General features: G+C 43.3%; 1 protein-coding gene across 3 annotated transcripts; it reads right to left on the bottom strand.

Annotated features, from left to right (window-relative positions):
• Window position 1: 1 nt before the first annotated feature.
• On the bottom strand, window positions 2-21,906 carry FNDC4 (fibronectin type III domain containing 4). 3 transcript variants are annotated; one of them, XM_014062617.2, is made up of 6 exons: window positions 21,306-21,903; window positions 15,174-15,289; window positions 14,686-14,890; window positions 14,043-14,132; window positions 7,290-7,423; window positions 2-732 (listed from the first exon to the last, which is right to left on the bottom strand). In XM_014062617.2, exons 1-6 carry the CDS (start codon window positions 21,382-21,384, stop codon window positions 697-699), a joined length of 660 nt encoding a protein of 219 aa, XP_013918092.1. In that variant the 5' UTR covers window positions 21,385-21,903; the 3' UTR covers window positions 2-696. The 3 variants fall into 3 exon arrangements, with proteins under 3 accessions (XP_013918092.1, XP_013918094.1, XP_013918093.1); XM_014062618.2 differs by lacking the exon at window positions 2-732 and adding an exon at window positions 3,364-7,209 and having other exon boundaries at window positions 21,306-21,905; XM_014062619.2 differs by lacking the exon at window positions 14,043-14,132 and having other exon boundaries at window positions 21,306-21,906.
• Between the last annotated feature and the right edge of the window lie 1,375 nt (window positions 21,907-23,281).

Here is a 23,281-nt window from a genome sequence, read left to right as displayed (position 1 = left end):
AGTTGAAGTCCACAAGTCTTAAAGTGGCCAAGTTTGAGGACCCCTGCTCTAGAAACTCACAATGATGCTGCTTTCTTCTTCTGCTCTTCAGAGTAACATGATATTTTCCCAATAGGCTCTGGAATTAAGTCACTCACTAATGGTTGGTATGGGGGCATAAGTACAGTCTATAGTTCATCTTTTTCTCCACTCCTTGATGAAAGCAGACTACTGGGACAGGTTGAACCCCTTTGGGTTCCTTGTATCCACCATTCATTTCAAGATGCAGTCTGTTTCTCTGCCACTTGCTGGAGACACGGAGCCTGGGTTGTAAGACTGCAGGCTATGCTTTAGGTTCTCATTCAGGCTTGAAGGAAAACGTGGCCCAGTATAATGCTGCTTCCCACATCAGCAGGTAGGAAGTCTTCACTCAAGTCTGTTCCCAGGTTAGCACTTTGCGGCACTTCCTGCTGCTGGTTTGAAGGCATTGCAGCTGGCTGTTCCTTGTGGCCCAGGCTTGTTTCTGTTACAACTTCCGGACGAGAGGTTAGTTAGAGGCCAGCTTCTACATGCACCTTGTCTTGGCAGCTGGCTCCATGCAGATCCCTCCTTCAGGGCAAGAAGCTTTAATTCTTTGCATGCAGGTGAAGAGCCAGACCCAGGGCCCAGCAATGTTCCAGCAGCCTTCTGGAGTGCTTCGAGCCTGTGTGGCAACAGCTATACTTCAATGATATTGATAGATGGTGATTTCTTCTGTACGAGAGAGAGATGTTTATACTGATAAGTTAAAAAAGAGTGCAATGAAAAACTTCCATTTTCTATTCCCTTTCTGTCCATTTGGTTTCTTTGATTCTGTTCCTCTGTTGTGCTCAACAAGAGAAGAGTTTGGAATGAAGAGAATCTGTCAAAGGGTTAAAGCCACCTAAACTCTTACTGCAGAATAGCAGGAGTCCTGGGGTTACAATGGCAATTGTAACCCAAGCATTTCCATCGCTAAGTGATGCGGTCATAAACCTCAATGACATGGGACCTCATTGCTTAGTGACCGCAATGCTGACAGTCCTGGTTGCTATCATAACCTCAGGTTGCTAAAGTGGGAAAAGGTGGGAGTCTCAAGTAAGGTGTGTGTGTGTGTGTGTGTGTGTGTGTGTGTGTGTGTGTGTGTGTAAGGGGTGCCATGGACAGACAATGGATCATGGGTGGGAATGCTGTAGCTGGACACTGCGAAGCATGAGTGGGCTGGAAGGGGCTGTAGGTGGGCACATCTGAGCATTGGAGTGGAGGCTGCAGCCAGACCGTACAGATACAGGTTGGCTGGCAGGGGCTGCTATGGAGTGTGGACAGGTAGAGAATCCCTGGGATCTTGTATTCCACAGTTTGTTGTTGTTTTGTTTGTTTGTTTTATTGAGCTTGTATGCCGCCCACTCCTGAAGGACTCCAGGCGGCTTACAATAAAACAAGGGAGGGGGATAATACACAAGACAACATATTAAAATATACAACAGTCACAATTTCCGAGGGGCTGAATATTTCGAAAGCCCCCCGCCCTGCTGAAGCAGCCAGGACTTAACGGCTTTGCGGAAGGCCGGGAGGGTAGTGAGGGTCCGGATCTCCACGGGGAGATCGTTCCAGAGGGCTGGAGCTGCAACAGAGAAGGCTCTCCCCCGGGGAGTCACCAGCCGACATTGGCTGGCAGATGGGATCTGGAGGAGGCCTAACCTGTGTGATCTAATCGGTCTATGGGAGAAGTGGGTGTCCTTGGGGGAAAAAAGGGTGGGAGTCACTTATAGGAGCAATATGATCTTCCCTGCCGGCTTCCCCATTGACTTTCCTTGTGAAAAGATGACAGGGGAGGCTTCAGATGGCGATCACATGACTGTAGCTTGCTGCAATGTTGTGCCTGGATCATGTGCATGCTGTTACTAAAAGCAAGTTGAGATATGGAATGTTTGTGAGAAGTCAAGCCCAGTTCAATGATATCTTAACTAATTAGTTACTAAATGAAAACATGGAATTTTCAAACAAATATGAACCAATTTGTTACCAACATAGATTACTTGTAAAATTGATTTTACATATTCATAGATGTTAAGCTATGGCTGCTAAGGATTGTGCCTAATCAACCAGTTTGGGAAGCAATATATTCAAATGTATGGGAGAGAGTGTTTGCTTGTCCTCATATTCTGCTATCCATTTCATATATATGCCTGGCTGCTCTGGCAACATAATGCAGGACAAAAGGCTCTTAATATGATCCAGTGTCCCTCTCATGCTATTTTATTTATCCATCCAATAGCTAATATTCTCTGGGCCGATACAAAATGATAGTACTATTTGAAAGCATTCAAATAATAAAATAACACGGGGTAAGATAAGGTAAAGAGCAGTGGTGGGTTTCACTTTATTTTACTACTAGTTTGCTCGTGTTTATGTGCTTGCGACGCTTCTGCGCAAGCGCGGAAGTTTCCGGGCGGGTGGGTGGAGCTTCCCACCGCTGCCACTACCACTTCGTTCTATCCGGGCCGAACTGGAAGAAACCCACCTCTGGTAAAGATAATGATAGATGGTATAATAGATAATATATGATAATACAAAACTAATGAAAGTGACTGCACAAATTTCAAAACTGTATAAAAGTATGGGTAAGAGGCTATCTTAACCTGAAAGGCTGAACATGGGCCACAGGTATAAGTGCGAGGCAAAGCATGTGCCAGCAAAAACTTATCCTTTATTCTCCTATACTGGTGGTTCTTGATTCTCTTCAGGCAATCTTGATAGAATTAAGAAGAAGAATGTTTAATAATGGATAAGAAAAGAACAACAGTTTTTCCACTCTATGAGTACATTCTCATCCTGCAATGTTAAAAGAAGTGTTTCCTTTGTACTTTTATTATTTTTCCTCTCCTTTGCCCCTTCTTCCTATAATACATTTTCTTATCTTCCATTGGTACATTTAAGTATCCATCTTGCTGTCCTTTTCGCTCTCTAGCTACATTGAAAAGATTCTTTCCTCCTTATTTCCAAGATGGAAGAAGGTAACGAAAGAATGCAACTGAGTAAAGTATTAATTTCTTTTGATATACTGGTAAAATTAATTATAATTGGCTAATTAAACTGTGATTTTAATGTTACAGTATAATGATGAGTCAAATACTTGTTGTGTATTGTGTAGATGGGGAGGGAAACTTGTAAATTATTTACAACCAACATTTTTAAAAATCATCTCCTCCATCATACTGCTATTGCCAGTCTGTGGAAGCTGTTTGGATAATCACTCCAGAAACTGGTTCAGGAGACATTTCACTCTTTCTCCCTCACTCCATAATTGTTTTGGAAATGTTATCTTCCTATTTTCAGAAATTTTGAGAAATTTTGAATTTCTCAAAATTCATCTTTTCTGAGAAACCTTTATTACATTCCCCTAGAACTAAACCAATGTTTGCCTTGTTTTTACTAAAGGTCATGCTTTCCTCTTACTTTAAATCTCTTCCTATTCTTCAGTTGTTTCCACTATGCCCATTTCATTTCAGAGCAACTTTTATCACCCATTATTATTACTGGGCACACTGAACTGGGTGGGGGAAAGTTGTGTTGTGGCCCGCTAGTGGCCAGTGGAGCTGGCAGCAGATTCGGACAGTGAGGAGGTTGGGGAGGAACATGGGCCAGTCCTGGAGTCTGGGGAAGGCTCTGACGAGTGCTCTGTGTTTGAGGCAGAGAGGGGGCCAGGGCCATCTGACAGTTATCAGCTGCCTTCAGAGTCAGACATCAGTGAGGCAGACAAACAGCTGAAGCCTGTTCCCGTGTGCGCATGTGCAATGTTGCCAGATGAAGGGAACAGCTAAGGAACAAGGGTCGACTTGGGAGTAAGGCCACAGGTGGAGGATGAATGTCCCTTCCCATAGGGAATAAAAGAGGAGAGAAAGGGGATGGGTGTTTGCAGGAGACAATTAGTTCATTCCTGCATTCTTGTGGCGCTGAGAGATATTGGCCTGGCCACTCTCCAAGCCTGATAAAGGTCAGTAATTGTGTACTATCTTGAAAGTCTGTGGGAGAAGAAAGACTTTGCTGGAGAACAATTCACTGTAAATTAAATAAAGGGGATTTATTGGGATGAGGACTCGGCTTTGTGCTGCTGGAGAAGCCTAGGTCAGAACAAGTTGCTCAATGACTAAAGGACTCATCCAAGCTGAAAAGTGTCCATTCAGATGTTTAACCACAATGGCAACACAACAGTCTACCTTGATATAACACAATTTCCTGTATTTCTGTAGATTACTCTGATAACATATGATATTCTTTTTTTTTAACTCTCCAAACCAGCATATTATATAATATTTAACCATATATTGCTTGCTGTATGGTTGGCCAGAGAAGTTTTCCGACAGTTCATTTTTAGGCAACATTTCTTTTTCTCTCCTCCAACATATCATACCATATTTTAACTGAATAATAATAGAAGAGAAAGAATTGGAGAAAACACAGATAAATATCACAAAACATCTAAAGGTAGAAATAGAATGACTGTTGCAAAAGAAAACAAAGGTAATACCAGTAATAATACCATGTTTTCCCGAAAATAAGACAAGGTCCCCCCCCCAAAGCGCTTGGCCTTATTTTTGGGGAGGTCTTATTATTTTTGAGGTGCAGGAGGTGGCGAGTGTGGTCACCTCATGGCTGCTGCTGTGTTTCAATATTTTCGGGGGAGGGCTTATTTTAGCGCATGCCCTCAAAAGCCTGACTGGGCTTATTATCTGTGGAGGTCTTATTTTCAGGGAAACAGGATAGGTGCCGTTGGTACAATTCAAAACCATCTGAGGCACTACTTGAATGAAATCACCATCAGTCAATTTCAAAGGCAGATTTACTTGGTTCCCATGACAACACTTAATATTATTAAAAATCTGCCTATCCCAAATCTGTGGAAACGACCCAATAGATGGACAAAAATGCCAAACCCAATCTAAACATCTGGTTGCCTGCAGTCAATCATATTATATTAAATATGCATGCTGATTCTCAACAATAATTGAACCAATTTCTTAAGAATTGTTTCCTATGTCAGAGAATGGGGAAAGAGAATAAAATTCTCTTTGTTTGCATTAAGCTCAGGCTAGATATTTCTCCTAAGGTAAAAGTAAAGGAGCCCCTCACACATATGTGCTAGTTGTTCCTGACTCTAGGGGGCGGTCACATCTCCATTTCAAAGCTGAAGAGCCAGCGCTGTCCGAAGATGTCTCCATGGTCATGTGGCTGGCATGACTAAGTGCCAAAGGCGCACGGAACGCTGTTACTTTCCTACCAAAGGTGGTTCCTATTTTTCTACTTGCATTTTTTTACGTGCTAGGTTGCAGAAGCTGGGACAAGTAACAGGAGACGTAACAGGAGCTCACCCTGTTTTGCGGCACTAAGGATTCGAGCTGCCAAACTGCCAACCTTTCTGATCGACAAGCTCAGTGTCTTAGCCACTGAGCCACCACATCCCTTTTATATTTCTACAAAGGCCCAAATTTCTCTGCCAAAGGGAATCTTGTGTAATCCTTTTGTCTTCATTTTAGAAAAATATTTTCTAGATACACCACTTTTTTCTATTGAAATTAAGCTGATCAGAAAGTTAAATTGTTGCACTAGCTCACTGGAGAAGAGCCTAATGCTGGGAACGATTGAGGGCAAAAGAAGAAGGGGACGACAGAGAATAAGGCGCGATGGATGGAGTCATCGAAGCAATAGGCGTGAGCTTAAATGGACTCCAGGGGATGGTAGAGGACAGGAAGGCCTGGAGGAACATTGTCCATGGGCTGGACAATGGGTTGCGATGGGCCGGACACAACTTTGCAATGAACAACAACTTTCCCCCTTACAATTGTTTTGCGAATCAAGGTTAGGTTAACACTTCTCCTAATGGTGGGATGCCCATTTAAAGGTATTTCTCCCTAGGACTAAAAATGTTCAAATTCATTTTTAATGTATGAGACTATTAACCATTGTGTTCTTTTTCTCTCTCTCATATACATATGTACGTCAACATTCTTTCAACAACTTGTTTTGTTTACTGACACATTTGCATTTGATGTTAAAATTCCTGTATCGTTTCACATAATCAGATATTTACATTTTAATATTTTTACATAAGATTTAGAAGAACTTTTTTAATATGAGTAAAATGCTTTCAAGCATTCAGGCATGCAGTTTCTGATTTCCTTAGAGTTTGAAAAAGAATGTGACAACCAGGGCTTTCTATGGAAAAAATAATTGTTATGTTATTGAACAGAGACTGGAAAACTTGAGTTCAACTTAGTTTCACCCTGAGCCATGAAAATTCACTAGGGGATTTTGAACCATTCTTTCCTTTCAGCCTAACTTTATTGTGAAGAAATGACGTATGCAAGCTGTAAACACTGGTGAAAAGGTAGAATGTAACTCTAATAAACATAATGATCCATTTTATCCACCATTACAAACTATATGTAATTCTGGGTAACATAATTTTTTCTTGTTAATTTCATAGAATTATAGAATCAGAGGGCTAGAAGGGACCTTGGAGGTTTTCTAGTCCAACCCACTGCCCAAGGTAGGAGATCTTATTGAATCCTGGACAAATGGCTGTCCAATATTGTTGTGGATTTTTTTATTATGAGGCTGACTGCAGCAGTTTTGTCTTTCAAAAACGGACTCCTATGCCTGACTTGAAAAGGCAGAACACAACAGCGCTTCCTGGTGCTGAGCTTGAAACACGGATCCTAAGTTCATAAAATAGAGCCTGATAATATTGGGTTACTAGATGTAGCCCAATTACTTGCAAATAATAGAAAGATGGAGTGATTTCGTTCCCTCATGTCTTACGTGATGTCCACTTCCACTCAATATATTGCCATGCTGGTATTCTAATAGCTCTGAGAGTATGTTATTATTTATTATCATTATTATATTCTTTAAAATTCTAGGCACCAACTGGCAGTGGATCTTGAATTGGCATAGAATCATTTTTGGGGAGATGGGGGGCTATACAGATTTAATTGACAATAAATGTTAATCCTTAAAAGCTTTGTATCCTTATACAATAAGGTTCATATTACATCCTAAGTAGGGAAAAAACTGCATTGTAGCTTAAGTGAGGATTGAGAATGTGGCATATAATAATTGTAGTAAAGAATGATGCTGGTACCTCTAGTAAAGCCTTTCACCTTGTGTCACAGGTCCTCTTCATGGTCCAGTGTGCTTGGGAATCTCTCCCTGCCAATTTCAACCCATCTGAAATAAGATCAGTCTTGTACCCTTCACTCACCCCTCCTTTGCCCGGTAACAGTATTTACCTTGCTACGTAGTAGCCCCCCCGTGGGCCGCTCTGGAGTGCTATGTTCTGAGGAAGGTTTGGTCTTCTCTTTATTATTGTTGGAATCGTTGTCTTTAATGATGTCATATTGCTTGCAGAAGAGTGCGATCACAGCTGAGGAAGGAAGGCGGAAGGGAGGGAGGGACGGAGGGAGAGAGGGAGGAAAGAAGGAAGGAAGGAACGAAGGAAGGAAAGATGAACACGGGAAACTCAAATTCCAGCATTTTCTTCATTTGAAAAGCTATGCTCTTTCTTTTAAAATATTTTAGTGTTTCTCTGGTTCTTTGTGTGTCTGTCTGTGTGTGTGTGTGTGTGTGTGTGTGTCTGTCTGTCTGTCTCTCTCTCTCTCTCACACACACACACACAAACATACAAAAAACACACTCCCCAATTTTGGAGTAATTCTTTCATTCCCCAAATGTTTGTGTGGTGTGTGTATGATTTGTTAAGAATGCCTGGAGAGGGGGACAAATGGTGCAGTCATGTAGTGAAGAGGGGGAAATGTTAGCCAAGCTGTGGCTGGACTCATGTACTACACTGAATTATAATTTTAACCCTGGCTTATTAACATTCTCATCCAATGTGTCCCAACTACAATGGACAGGTTCTCCAGATGTTCAAAGCCAATATTATAGCTTAGTGTGATATGGAAGGACATCTACACGGACACTTGAGCCTGTCTCAGGTGAGGAATTTGAAATGGTGAAAGCTCTTTTGAGAGTTCACATGTTTCTTCCTATTAAATGTTGCCAGTCAAGAGTAGGTGCAATCCTGCCCTCCAGGGTGTTAATTGATAGAACAGTGTCATAGAGAGAGCAAAACCTGATAACTGATTCCCTAGAACTTTCATTTATCGCATACTGTATATTCCTCTCTGAATGTACAGTATTGCTTTACTCTTCTTTTTAAAATGTTAACAGTTCGTCCAAAGCAAACTGGAAACAGGAGCGCATGGGAGGAGGAAGGGAGAGGGCAGGGATGATGGGCATGGGAGTAGGGGGAAGAAAGGCCTTTCTCAATGGCTTCCTATCAGACAAACTTTGGGGCAAAGTGTCAGGATCGTGGGGGGGGGGGAAGAGGAGCGCATGGGAGAGTCAGGATCGTAGACGGGGCGGGAAAGAGGAGCGCATGGGCTCCCTGTCAGACAAACACTTCGACATCTATAACAACCCAGGCAATGCAGGGTTATCAGCTAGTAGGTTTATAAAACTGCTTATTCACCTAGTTTTTTTTAGACAGAAATGTAGAGGTTAGTGATCGTGATTGTAAATACTTTTGAAAAATCCTGTAATAATTATTTAGAAATGGGCAGAGAGAAACACAAACCATGGGTCTGCGTAATACCCCAATCTTCATCACCAACTAGTCTTTCAAGGGGCAAGTACACAAGCATTATGTCAGAACAGCGAGTAAATGATGTGAAAACAGAAATTGAATGGGGTTAAATAACTTCCCCCATCACATACCTGTTTCCGTGGAAGCACTTTTGAACTGAAAATGTTTTAGAAGAAGAAAAATCCATCTGCTTCTAAAGACCTTGAGAATTGTTTAGCTTCTCATTTAAAGAGAATCTTGGAGCGTAAAAAATTGGCATGGTCTTGAATAAGACGATGGGGAATTATCATCCATATTAATTTTATTTCCATTACGTATTACCAAGTTATGAGTTCAAAACCTTTAGCCTAGCTTTTATCTTCCCCTGTCTGTTACCTGGGAAATGAATTGATGACATCTTAAAGAACAAAGAAGCTTTTAGAGTGCAGTACTGTACGTTAGAAGCATGAGATGCATACAGGTAGTCCTTGGCTTATGACCAGAATTGAGCCCAAAATTTCTGTTGTTTAGATTTAGATTTATTTTATTTGTATGCCGCCCTTCTCCGGGAGGGACTCAGGGCGGCGAACAACTCAAAGGGGGAAAAGGGGAACATAGAACACAATACAAGTAGTTAAAATAGCCAAGAATCACACTACCACACAGGTCGAGAGGGGAGGGGAACTCATCAACCCCAGGCCTGCCGGCAAAGCCAGGTTTTGACGGCTTTTCGAAAGGCCTGGAGAGAGGTGAGGCTCCGAATCTCTGCGGGGAGTTCGTTCCAGAGGGCCAGAGCAGCCACAGAGAAGGCCCTCCCCCGGGTAGTAGCCAGGTGGCATTGGCTGGTAGACGGAACCCGGAGGAGGCCGACCCTGTGTGATCTAATGGGTCTTTGGGAGGTAATTGGCAGCAGGCGGTCTCTCAAGTACCCAGGTCCAATACCATGAAGGGCTTTGTAAGTTACAATAAATGTTATTTATTGTTAAGCAATAAAGTTGTTAAGTGAGTTTTGCCCCATTTATACAATACAATACAATAGCAGAGTTGGAAGGGACCTTGGAGGTCGTCTAGTCCAACCACCTGTCTAGGCAGGAAACCCTATACTGTTTCAGACAAATGGCTATCCAACATCTTCTTAAAGACTTGCAGTGTTGGGGTATTCACAACTTCTAGAGACAAGCTGTTCCACTGATTAATTGTTCTAACTGTCAGGAAATTTCTCCTCAGTTCTATGTTGTTTCTCTCCTTGATTAGTTTCCACCCATTGCTTCTTGTTCTTCCCTCAGGTGCCTTGGAGAATAGTTTGACTCCCTCTTCTTTGTGGCAACCCCTGAGATATTGGAACACTGCTACCATGTCTTCCCTGGTCCTTCTTTTCATTAAACTAGACATACCCAGTTCCTGCAACCGTTCTTCGTATGTTTTAGCCTCCAGTCCCCTAATCATCTTTGATGCTCTTCTCTGCACTCTTTCTAGAGTCTCCACATCTTTTCTACATCGTGGCGACCAAAACTGGATGCAGAATTCCAAGTGTGGCCTTATCAAGGCCTTATAAAGTGGTATTAACACTTCACGTGATCTTGATTCTATCCCTCTATTTATGCAGCCTGTTGGCTTTTTTGGCAGCTGCTGCACACGGCTGGCTCATATTTAAAAGGTTGTCCACTAGGACTCCAAGATCCCTCTCACAGTTACTACTATTGAGCAAGTTACCACCTATACTGTAAATGTAGAACCTTACTCTTTTCACCATTGAATTTCATTTTATTAGATAGTGCCCAATTTTATAATGTTTCCTAAATGAATCACTGCAGTTAAATGTAATACGGTTAGTAACAAGGTTGTTAAATGAATCTGGCTTCCCCATTGACTTTGTTTGTCAGAAGGTTACAAAAGATGATCACATGACCACAGGACACTGCAACTGTTATAAATACATGCCAGCAGCTAACCAGCCGAATTTGGGTCACATTCGACCATGGGATGCTGCAACAGTCATGCGGAAGCGGTCATATATCACTTTTGTTTAGTGCCATTGTAACTTAAACAGTCAATTGGCTAATGGTTATAAGTCAAGGATTATCTGTATTATATTTCTGTTTGGAAAAGGAAAAAAAATGGGTTTGAATTAATTTAGAAATGTTTGTTTAACCTTACATTTGCAGAGTTTGCAACTGAAGAAAAGCATACATTGTTTTCATTTCCATTCTGGCTTCCATTCTTTTTATAATAAATATTAACATCTCCAGAAATTAAGTGACTTATGAACTGGCCATTCCTAAGATGAATGCTGTAGACACCAATCACAGCTGGGGAAAAAACCCTTTCCTTTTGGAGTCAGATAAAAGGTCAGAAAAATAGAAGCTGATTTTTTTTTCTGAAGCGGAGGCTTTCACACCAGTATCCAATCATTCACTCCCCATTAACATTTGTTAGATCACTGTGAACCACTAGTTCAGTGTTTCTCAACCTTGGCAACTTGAAGATGTCCGGACTTCAACTCCCAGAATTCCCCAGCCAGCATTCTGGGAGTTGAAGTCCGGACATCTTCAAGTTGCCAAGGTTGAGAAACACTGCACTAGTTATTACAGCATTGGATTCCAAGAGTGGCTAATCCATTACCTAAAATATTCTAAAATGAAAGTTCTGAAGAGAGGCCCTTTCCCTGTCAATTTACAAGGAAGAATAGCCAATTGTATTGGACTTTTATGGGTGGGGAGAGGATTAAGAAACATAGAGGAAGAGAGGGTGGGAGGGAGAAAGATACAGACTTGTCAAAAGAAACCAGCCTTTGAAGTGTCTGCAGCGAATAGGATGGGATGGAATAGAATAGAATAACAGAGTTGGAAGGGACCTTAGAGGTCTTCTAGTCCAACCACCTGCTTAGATAGGAAACCTTACACACTTCAGACAAATAGTTATCTAATCTCTACTTAAAAACTTCCAGTGTTGGACATTTGCAATTTCTGGAGGAAGTGGAAGCTGTTCCACTGATTAATTGTTCTAATTGACAGGAAATTTCTCCTTAGTTCTAAGTTGCTTCTCTCCGTGATTAGTTTCCACCCATTGCTTCTTGTTCTACTCTCAGGTGCCTTGGAGAATAGTTTGACTCCCTCTTCTTTGTGGCAACCCCTGAGATATTGGAACACTGCTATCATGTCTCCCCTAGTCCTTCTTTTCATAAGACTATGAATGAATTGTGTGACACAGGAAAATGTCACCCTTCAAAACTGGGGAGACCAAATAATGTGATGTGGATGCAATCACAAGAAATCAGGATGTGATGTAGTATATTGGACAGAGTTGCTAATGGCTATCTCAATAGTAATTTGCCCATTTAAAGGATGTGTAATACAAATGTAAACAATGGATTAATGTTTTGGAACAAGGATGCAAGTACTGAACATGCATGAAAAGCATGCAGAAATAATACGAAAAGCATGCAGAAATTATAGAAGATGGATCTGGGGATTCATGTGCAATTTCCAAGATTCAATAGTATTTCTTCAAATTACCCATGTCCTTTCAAAATGCAAATATAATGAATTGCTTTAAAAATAACATTTGCAGTGTTTAGTAAAAGTCAGATAAACATTAAATAATGTTTGATCATGACTGGTAAAATCATTGTTCAAAGACAGACAATTGTATATAATAAATAAGGGTAAAAATATGCAAAAAGCCATACAAGGACCACGTACTAGAGAGAAAAGAACAAACATGCTCTTCAAATAGGATCTGGCAGTTTGGTGGGACATTAAGCAACTAAGAGAAAACAAAAGAAACACACGGAGATGCTTCAAAAATTCAAATGACTTAATTTGCAAACTAAGGACGTGAATAAGCAGTAATCTAAAAATGTTATGGAAAAATACTCCTTGAAAAAAAATGCACTGAATTAAAGCAGTGTAGTCAGCCTGGAAAAACATTCCTTATCAACTCTGTCAATGTTCTTATCCTCATTACTGAATTTACCCATTTTTTCTGGGTTTTACACAATACATTAAACCACAAATAAAACTGAGCAGATTTGGTTTGTGCAGTACTCTAAGCCTCTCATTCTCTCTCTCTCTCCCTCCCTCCCTCCCTCCCTCTCTCTCTCTTTCTCTCTCTCTCTCACTCACTCACTCACTCATACACACACACAGAGAGAGAGACCCACACACAAACAAACAATATCATCCACTGTTCTATATTATGACAGAATTAAATCTACAAAAGAGCTGGAATTTGTACAGAACACCATAAGAACTCATAATTTAACAGTTAGCTACTCCTTTTTGTTTTCTGTGCTTTAAAAATGGGTTTTATATTTCTAGGTTTAGCATCTAAATTGGTCAAATGCATCTAATAGTTGCGATAATTTTTCTTAGTGTGCTGTGAATAATCTAAGCCTTCGGATACTTTTGATCTAAAGTTTCTATGGTATGTTATAGATTTTAAATGTGTCCATGGGCCAGAACTCATAGCAATGATAAATGTGGAATGTTGGCAGATTGAGCAAAATTCACGACATATCAAATGTTGACACTGTCAGGTTTCCAAAATATGCCCTAATTGATTCATGAGCCTCCGACCAAACTTCAAAAGAAAATTAGTCATTTATTAGGAGTATTTATTTTTGGCAAGATCTTTTGGCAGTCAGATCTTAGCCTTAGTTGAATTATAGCTGAACTTTACCCCTGTTCCTTCCCTCCCCTCAGTCTGTATCATGAATCACATTCCCCAATGAGGTGCAACCTTCCCAAGCCTGCTGCAGTAATCTGAGATCCGACTCTAGCTGAAAGAATGCATGGAATGCGCTTCCCCCCCACCCTTTCCTCACCATGACAACTTTAGGAGTTGACAGATATGGTTAGTCCTCAACTTACAACCATTCATTTAGTAGCCATTTGAAACTACAGTACCAATGAAAAAAATGACTTATGTCTGTTTTTCACATGACAGTTGCAGCAGCCCCATGGTCACATGATCAAAACTCGGACGCTTGGCAACTGGCATGGACTTATCATGGTTGCGATCCCCTGAGGTCATGTGATCACCTTTTGCAACCTTCTGACAAGCAAAGTCAGATTCACTTTAGTGCATTACTAATTAACAACGGCAGGGATTCGCTTAACAACTGTGGCAAGAAAGGTGATAAAATAGGGCAAAGCTCACTTAACCATTGTCTTGCTTAGCGATAGAAATTTTGAGCTCAATTTTGGTCATCATTTAAGGCCTACATGTACTGAACATCAAATACCTTAATAATTTTGCAAACATTTGCCCTCGGGAACTCGTAGAAGACATTTCTTTTGCTGCTCCAAAAGCCAATAGCCAATCCTAAAGACACACTGCAGAAAAGTACCTTTTTTTGTGCAGGCCAAGTCTTCCAGCCACAATCCTGCCTAAATCCAGAGAACCCAAGAGAACTCACCTGCCCACATAAGCAGCACAACCACAATGATAATTATCTCCCCGGTCTGCAGCTGCCGCTCTTTGTCCAGCCCCTCCATTGTGATGTCTCCTGTAGAAACACAAGGCTGGAGCTTGGCAAGGGGATCATTCATGTTACTAAGTCAGACGAGAGTTCCTCAACACCTCCAGGGTTGCTTTGTTTCACATTTCGAGCAGGTCGGCTCTCTGGAGTGACAGGGAGCTAGGAAAGACCATCTTTCACTAACTAGCCTTTGGCTTGTAAGAATTATGGATACGCAACTGGGGACTGAGGAGGAGAACTTTGCAAGGTAGCCAATGGAGGTGATGGGTTGACATTGCTGGGCTTTGTTTCTCATTGGGATGAGCTGGACGCTGGTGAGAGAATCCAACACAGAGACTGGCCCCCATGGCCAACTTTAGCAAATGATTGACATAAAAAAAGCTAAGCAAGTTGAAGCCAGCAGAAAAAGAAGACGACAACGGATAAAGTGGACAGATGGGAATGAAAGAAATTGCCAACATATCCTTGGATAAGATAGGAGGTGTTGCTGGACTACGTTTGATACAGCAAACAGTTGTTTACAACGAGCAAAGCCTGGGTTTGATGACACCAAACTAATGAACAAAAGGGTCTCGCTTACCTTGGTTTGAGCTGTTGGATGGAAGTCGGTCGCTTTGCTTTAACGTGCGAAAATGGACTCTCTTGCTAGCCTGACTCTCTCCGTGGAGGCCAATGCTCTGGACCTGGATGATGTAGTCTGCATCCTCTGCCAGATCCCAGAGCACACAGGCCCTGTTTGTGGTGTTCACCTCCCGGATGAATCGTTGCATTTGCCCATCTTGTCGCTGCCAGAACCAGGAAGGTTGTTAAAAGCTGGAGGCCAGCCAGGCTGTGGGACAAGCCCTCAGGCTCACCTTGCCTACTTCCACCAGGCGGCTTAAGGAGAGTTACTGCTACGCTAAGGGACGGTTTAGTCCTAATCTGGGAGGGATGCATCTGAACGGAAGCAAGGGACAGCCCACAGAGGGGCTAGAAATGGGAGGTCCTGGCTGGGTTGGGGCGTAAAGGTTTGATGCTACTTGGTCCCCTGACAGGCTTTCTTCCAGGAGCGCCTCAACGCAAGCTCACCTGCTGTGAAATAGCATAGCCGATGATGACGTCTCCTTCTGGCACATCCCAGGAGACGGTGGCCGAGTTTGCCTTGAGCTGTGTAACAGTCACGTTGACGGGCGATGGGGGCCGATCTGTGGGATGCAAGAAAGTGATGGGTGGAGAACCCTTACTGGCTGCTCCCTTCCATTGCTCATAATGAATAGCAATAGCACTTAGAACTTACCGTGTTTCCCCAAAAATAAGACAGAGTCTTATTTTCTTTGGACTCCCAAAATAAGCACTTGGCCTTACTTTTTGGGGAAGTCTTATTATTTTTGTGGTGCAGAAGGCCCCTTAACCTCAGCCTCCTGCCTGCGGATCAGCTGATCCAGAGAGGGCCGGACATTCTTTCTCTGTTTCTGGCACACTCTTGCCAGCCCTAGTGTCGCTGGCCTGCCGCTCTTTTTGCGGCCGCCACTAAGAGAAGGGGTGCGGTAGCTAGGGTTTGCAGGAGCAGCCTCCATATGGCCATTCCACATGGATGGCAGGTACATGTGGGGCACATGAGGCATGCCCCACACCTTTCCCCCTCCCAGGAAATAGCAGGGACTGGTTGCACATGCAGTTAAATATTTTAGGGGAGGGCTTATTTTAGTGCATGCACTCAAAAGCCCAATTGGGCTTATTATCCAAGAGGTCTTATTTTCAGAGAAACAGGGTACATGTGCCGCTTTACAGCATTTTTCAGCCCACTCTAAGCGGTTTACAGAGTCAGCATATTGCCCCCAACAATCTGGGTCCTCATTTTACTGACTTCGGAAGGATGGAAGCAGTGGTGGGTTCCCCTTATTTTTACCACTGGTTTGCTGCGTCCGTGCATGCTCGGTTTTTGTGCCTTCTGCCCATCTATTTTGCTTGCATGCGCACCTTCTGCACATGCACCCAGTCTCAGAAATTTGGCTAAAGAGGATGGCATAGAGCCGGGGCGGGTGGGCAAGCCTACCTGTGATCTCCGCTACCAGTTTGCCCAAACCAGTCGGAACCAGCTGAATACCACCTCTGGATGGAAGTCTGAGTCAACCTTGAGCCTGGTGAGATTCAAACTGCCAAATTGCAGTCAGCGAGCAGTCAGCAGAAGTAGCCTGCAGTACTGTCCTCTAACCACTGAGCCACCATGGCTCTACTTAACTTCAGAATGCTGCAGTCTGAGCAAAGATGCAATTTCCTTTCTGCCCCATGCAACTCCACATAGCATGCTTAACCTGGTTATTGGATTAACCCAGTTTCTAGATTTGCACAATTATAAAGTAAAGAATCAGGGTGGGTTTGCACCACACAATAAGCAATGAGAAAGCCTAACCAAGGCTAATGCTAGCCAACTTTAGCAAGATGCGCAAACACAGCCTTCTTGAACTGATCCAGAAGTAAGGGCCGGCCTCATGGTTCCTTAAGGAAAGTTTTTAAAGATCCCACCCATCCGACTACTATCAAAGTTACTTGATATTCATGGCATTCAGCTTTTCTGCACATGGCCAAGAGCCATCAGCCTGTCTAGGAGCCCATAGCAGCCAGTGCAAGCCTGCCAAGCCAAGGACATAGGTGGGGGTCAACTCTATTCTCCAGCAAGTGTTAATTTGCTAATGGGAGGCTGGCAGCAGCGTATGGTGTGCCAGCCAGGGATGCAGCAGTGCCAGCAGCCAACTTGTACCAACAGCCTTCATTGGGCTTGGGTGGCTGTTCCTTCTCTCCCCTCTTTTCAGATGAGAAAGATGCTGTGGCTGGAGCAAAGGAGAAAGAGATTTTTCTTCACTGAAAGAATGCTAAAGCTTCTCAGGACATGGCACTGCTGACCTTGAGAACCTGAAGTAAGGCTACTGGTGAATGTCTGGACCCTTCCCAGCTCCCAGAAGAAGAAAACTTTGGGCCTTTCTTCACTAGCCAATCCAGGACAGAGGAGGGTGCCCCTCCCTTGTTTCCATGGGGAACAGGGATGCCTTTCTTAGATGTCTCTCACCCAGGCATTCTCAGGAGCTTCTGCCTTTTGAGCAGGTGTGAAGCTGAGTTCCAGAAGTATTGCCCGCCTGGCAATAGCAGTGACAGGAATTGATTATGAATGTCAATAAATGATACTGCATTTCATATTGTCATGCTGTGTATGTACCTTATTTTTCGGAGTATAAGATGCATCTTTCCCTCCAAAAAAGAGGATGAAAATCTGGGTGCCTGTTATACACTGAACATAGCATTTTTGGCCTCCCGAAACCCCTTCCCCTTCACAAAAATGGACACGCAGAGGGTTTGGGAGGTCTGCAAAGTGCTCCTGGGGGCTAGGGAGGGCAAAAAAGAGCAAAAATGGGCTGTTTTTTGGTCCTCCCAGCCCGCAGGAGCATTCTACAAGCCTCCTAAAGGCTACACATGTCCTTTTGTTTTGCAAAAAATGGGCCCGTTTTCACAAAAAACAGGCCTTTTTTTGCTTGTTTTTGCCTCCCCCAGCCTACAGGAGCACTTTGCAGGCCTCTCAAACTCTCTGCATGCCCCATTTTTCACAAAAAATGAGGGGTGCAGATTGTTTGGGACGTCTGCAGAGTGCAAAAACTTTTTTAAAAAATTTACCTCTTCAAAATCTGGGTGCGTCTTATACTCCAGTGCATCTTATACTCCGAAAAATAGGGTAGTTTCTATTTATTTGCCGCATTTTCCCCCCTACCCTTCTGCCAGAGAGGCTTTTGTGAGGCTCGCAAAAAATGTGCGGGTGCCCATTCTTAATGCCTCAATGAATTATATCCAGGCGTGGTATTAACTTACTTTCCCTACCGGTTCGCAAATGTGAGCGTGCATGCATCGATGCATGTGCTTGGCCTTCCGTACATGCGCTTTGACCACGCGAGTGACTTGCATGCATGAGTGCAGTTTGAAAACGTGCCTAAATAGGACGGCATAGACATGGGGCGGGTGGGCAGATGGACCCGTGATTTCCATTACCAGTTCAGGCAAACTGGTCTGAACCGGCTGAATACCACTTCTGATTGTATCTCTTCCTCTGACACCTCCTTGTCAAAGACAGATGGAGTTTGGAGAGGAGAAGCAGCAAAGTCTGATCAAACTGCCTTAAAAGCAAGGGAATGGAGTTTCCTCTGCCAGGGCCCACAAAGGAACTTCCGAGGGAAAGGCAAAACCTGATGGAATTGATTTCCTTCTTTTGGAAGACATTTTCTTTTTGTTTTTCGAGTTACATTTTTTAAGGGATTTATATGGCTAGTCAACTTGGACAACTGTAACTCTGGGAAATGTACAAGAAGCCAAACAAATGTAGTTAAAATCTCACCTGTAATTAATAGGTAAACAGAAACCCAGAATATATATTACATCCTTCCAGCAGTATCTCCAATCAACCTTGCCTCAACACCAAGGGAAAACCGGAGTTTTTAATCTTTTTTAAAAGCCTATTTGGGGTGATGGTGGGAGAGAACATTCCAGAGGGCAGATCCTCAATAGAAAAGGTTTCTGTTGTCACAAGGAAGGCTGCTTTGTGACTGTGAAACCCAGGATATACATTTAACAGCACTTTTTTTTCTTTAAAAGCAAATCACATTATTTAAATATATCCCTTTAATAGTAGATTAATGTGACGAACGTTTAGAAACATAGAAGCTAAGCAAGAACATTGTCTTTTGAGAGCAGAAATGGATAGAACCAGTAAAATCCTTTCTTCCTAAATTCTAAATTCATAAAAAAACGATGAGCATTGAATGTGCTTAGTAACCATATTGTTTAGTATGAGTTTGAAAACCTGAATGTGAATAGATTGGTGGGCACAGGGTGGGTGGGTGGGTGAAGGGGAGCTTGACTATCTGTCTGATTTGAACCCTGGATCAGAACAGCCCTTTTAAGAGTATCCTTCAAATTTTTATCCTATGAATCACATTGTGTCATTGAATCCCAAAGATCAAAATGTTTCTAGCTGCTTTTTGTTTTCTAATTCATTTAGTTTTCTAATTCATTTGCTTGGAAAGACAGAAAGAGTTAACCAAATGCAGCAGATGTCAACATTCTTTAGAGGGAAGTGAAAGCTAAGGAAGGAAATGCTGGGAGGAAACTATATAAAGGCTTCACACTGCTTGTGTGTGTGTGTGTGTTTTGTCTGTGTGTGAGAGAGATCCGATATGTTGGTTAGAAATGCCTTTTTTCATCTGCTTCTTAGTTTGGATCCTTTCCAGATCTCCTAATGGAAATATACTAACACCAAGAACCTTGCAAATTTGGCCTGTAGCACGTATACTGCATCAGCTGTTTTCACTTTATTGTCTGTTGCTGATTTTCTGACAAATGGGGCAACACACCCATCAGCTCTGTTACTTGAACTCTGCTACACTCTCATATTTCACACGTTTCATTAACGAAGCTATTTGCACCACTATTCTGTCCGGCTTTGTCCCTTTGCTGGTCCTTGTCCTATTCCTCCTTGATCACTTAAGTTACCAGCTCCCGTCCATCTGAATTTCTCAATCTCACCATGTGGTCATTTTCACTGAATCCCTGGCTTAGCTGGCCAAATTTGCAAGGCTTGTAAATGTCTGGTTTTTAACTCTATTTTTATAAATAGAAAGCATTTGAAGACACCAATTGGAATATAACTATCCAAAAATTAATACCTGGGAATTGTTAACTTATTATTGTCAATTCAGTTATTTCTACAACATGATGATTTACAAAACAAATAATTGGGAATTAGATTGCTTAGGTTTTTACTGTCAATGCAGTTATTTCTGCAACATTGTGATCTCCAGATGTGTATTACTAAAACTTCCAGAGTTTTTGGGCAGTTAAGGTGGACCAGAAATCCTGAAAATTGTACTAGGTTCCTGGCTGGCAGCAGCCAGGGGTATAACTGCTTTGCTAATGTAGATGCTTTGCAATTTTATCTAAGTGTGAGTGTATCCCTTCCACATGGCTATGCTAGAAAACCAAAATCTGCTAGCTTCCTAGCAGATTGCATATGGTTTATTGTAAGCTATAAACCCATATGAATAGTGCTACTTTACCTTGGTTGCATTCATAAAAATGTTAACACTATCAAGAAGATATATTTGGCAACGAGCACAGAACAAGCAAGAAGAATAACTCCAGAATATATTTGTTTGAATGGGAGTGGGCACCCTTTAAGCCAAATGCTGCTCTGAGATATAAAAGGCTATGCATGACCTATCCATTGACAGAGCCAGGACTTTGGCCTCAGCCTCTATGTCCCTACATAGGGAGAATGCATTGATATACCATCTAGACATTTTTTCCCTCCACTGCCTGAACTGTTAACTTAGCACATACTTCTGTTTTCCCACCCCATCCCCACCTTTTAAAGGCAGCAAATAGCATTTCATCTATAAAAAATACAAGTTAATCAGCACCAATAATATGTACTACTATGTATGTGAGTGAGGTTGTGATTCATGGGGGCCTTGAGCTAGCACCTCAGGCTAGTGTAGTGGAGCAAATGACTGCTTCCTTTCTATCAAGTGCCAGATTCTCTTACTCTGTGTGGCTCAAGAATTGAAATGAATGGGGGAATGGGCTTTGGTGTTTGTTGCAAGGTGCCAAGTACATACTTCTTAAAAAAAAACAACTTTGCAGCTGGCAGAGCAAGAGCACTTGGACAAGGACCTCAGAGAAGACCTAGCAAGGCCAAATGGCAACAACCTTGAGTCAAGCTTTTATTCTAATGAAATTGGCTGGGATTTTGATGTTGGGCAAAAGGAAAGGTGGTGTGGGGAAGTTCTGAGAAGAGAACAACGCAACTCAAGCATTGAGGGTCTTTCTTGCTTTCAAACCTCACACAACTGAATTGTCCCAAAGGGACTTTGTTCTTTTGTCCAGTGACACAGCTGTCTTTCACCATGCCACTGTAGAAGCACGGGCAGGCCAATAGGCCTGAGCCCCTCTCCCTAAACCAGAGTCACACTGTACAAGTGGTCCCTGAAGCAGGAAGGCACGGGAGACCTACTTCAGCACCAAGGCCAGTGACTGAGAAGTGGGCTGGTCCGAAAGGGCGCCGAAAGGGGAAGCTTTGGAAGAAGTGGCCATTGGGGGAGGGAGGGGAATCTCAGGGTGGGGATCTCGGTCTGGATCCACTGGGGAGATTCTTCCACCCCCATCTCCATCCCCTACACTTACTTGCGCGCACAAGGCACAGGTCGCAGCTGACCAGGACCAGGACGGCGGCCGGATTGAGGTACGTGGGAATCGGAGCCATGACCGCGGCCAGATGCAGCAGCTGCTCATCGAGTCGAGCGGGGGTGTCGGCGCGGCTTCGGGTTCGTCGGGAGCCCCCTTCCCGCGACAAAAGGGTCTGGACGGCCGTCTCCGGGACGCTCAAGGTGGCGAGGGACGCGCGGAGGGAACCGCAGTGTCCGCCGCAGGGACGAGCGCCACGCTCCCCCAGTCAGCAGCGGCTCCGGAGCTCGGCGCCGAACCGCCACCTGCTCCGCCGCCGCTTGGCGGCTCCATCAGGCGGGCCCAACACCGCCGGGAATCTCCGCGGAGCTCCGCGATGCTGCTGCTGTTGATGCTGCTGTTGCAACCCAAATCCGCTACAAGGTCTGTGGAGAGGACGTCGCCGATTCAACTCCGCCGCTCCTGCCAGCCACGCCAAGTCATGAACCGCTGAATGCTGTCGTTTTGGACGCCCCCTCTTCCTCCTGGCTCCGCGCCGGCGCTCCGCCCTCGCCCCTCGGGAATGAATGGTTGGTCTAAGTCTGCGGGAGACCCAGGCGGCAGGAGCCCGTCCCTGACAAGCAGGGCTGGGCTAGGCTGGGCTGCACTGAAGAAGACGCCGCCTATGGAGCAAAGCGACCCCTGCAGTTCATGTCTGAGGCGTTCTTGGAGTATTTTGTTTTGCAGCAGGACACATCTGGAGTAGGCGTCGGGAATGGGGAGAAATCCTGAGCGTCGTTTGAGATGAGAGAAGTGTCAGGGGAGACTCACTTGTTGAGACCTGCCTGCACTCGGGAAGGCAAAGATGCCCGGAGGGGACAAAAGTGGCAGACTGTCTGTCTTTACCTTGATGCCCTACCATCTGCTTCTGGCTTCTCTGTAGCTGTTATCAGCCAGTGGGAGGTGTTGCATGGAAGCTGTTAAAACAAGGCACAGGTTTGCTTAACACCAAAGATTTACACCGTGTTACCTAGTTGGGTTATGAAATATCTGCAAGTAAACAACCAAGCTCAAGAGAGCCCATAGGACCTTGCACTGAGCTACACATGTTCTCTATTGATTTCACACTGGATTTTTCCGAGATGCCAAAGAACTAAAGAGGAATTTAAAAAAAAAACAATTGCACACATGGACACAAACATGTGAAGAAATAAAATAAGATAGCATTGTTTGAGAAATGAAATCAGCAAAAAGAAAAACCATGCAAAAGTAGTGTAACAGATAAAGCATTTATATCCAGTAATGAAATAACCTCACGCAAGTTATCCTAACAATTCAAGACATAAACTGTAAGTGAAAAGCTTCATGAAAACACATTTGTCTTTTCTGACAATCTTCTCAATGAAGAACCCTGTTCTTTGTTACATTTGACAGCTTTATATCTTTCTCTACCCATTTTATAGCAACTTTATTTTTAAAAGGTGTTGCCTACACATATACACATCTTTCCAAAACTTTATATGTACATTTGTGTGAAGGTGGTGTGGTGTATGTACACATGTACACGAATGTGTTATGTATCTGTGCTTCTTGTCAGAATGTAGTACACCTCCAGCAGTTATCCTCCTGGATATTGTACATGTATACATTTCCCCACCTATGTAAACTATTACATGATTTTTGAGGTCTCCATCAGTACAGTTTATTTCTTGCTTAGAGGCAATTGAGCTGCTAAGGAAGTTTCAGCAACTGATATTATGCCTCTAATAACTATTAGGCTAAAGCAAATTAAGGCAGGCAGGCAGGCAGGCAGGCAGGCAGGCAGGCAGGCAGGCAGGCAGGCAGGCAGGCAGGCAGGCAGGCAATAAATCAGACATTTAAAAGCCATTGTCTTATTTAGTCTGTCTTCCACAGGTCTTCTCAGTTGCCCAATCCTCCTTTAAGCAGCAGCTGAAAGGGCATGATTTCTGATCAGTATCTTTCAAAGCATCAATGAT

Source organism: Thamnophis sirtalis, unplaced genomic scaffold, assembly GCF_051295495.1.
Source record: "Thamnophis sirtalis isolate CommonGarterSnake01/CBP01778 unplaced genomic scaffold, rThaSir2_p1.2 scaffold_6, whole genome shotgun sequence".
In the NCBI taxonomy this organism is placed as follows: domain Eukaryota; kingdom Metazoa; phylum Chordata; class Lepidosauria; order Squamata; family Natricidae; genus Thamnophis; species Thamnophis sirtalis.
Note: the sequence above shows the minus strand (reverse complement) of the source record. Positions and strands in the feature narration are given on the sequence as shown.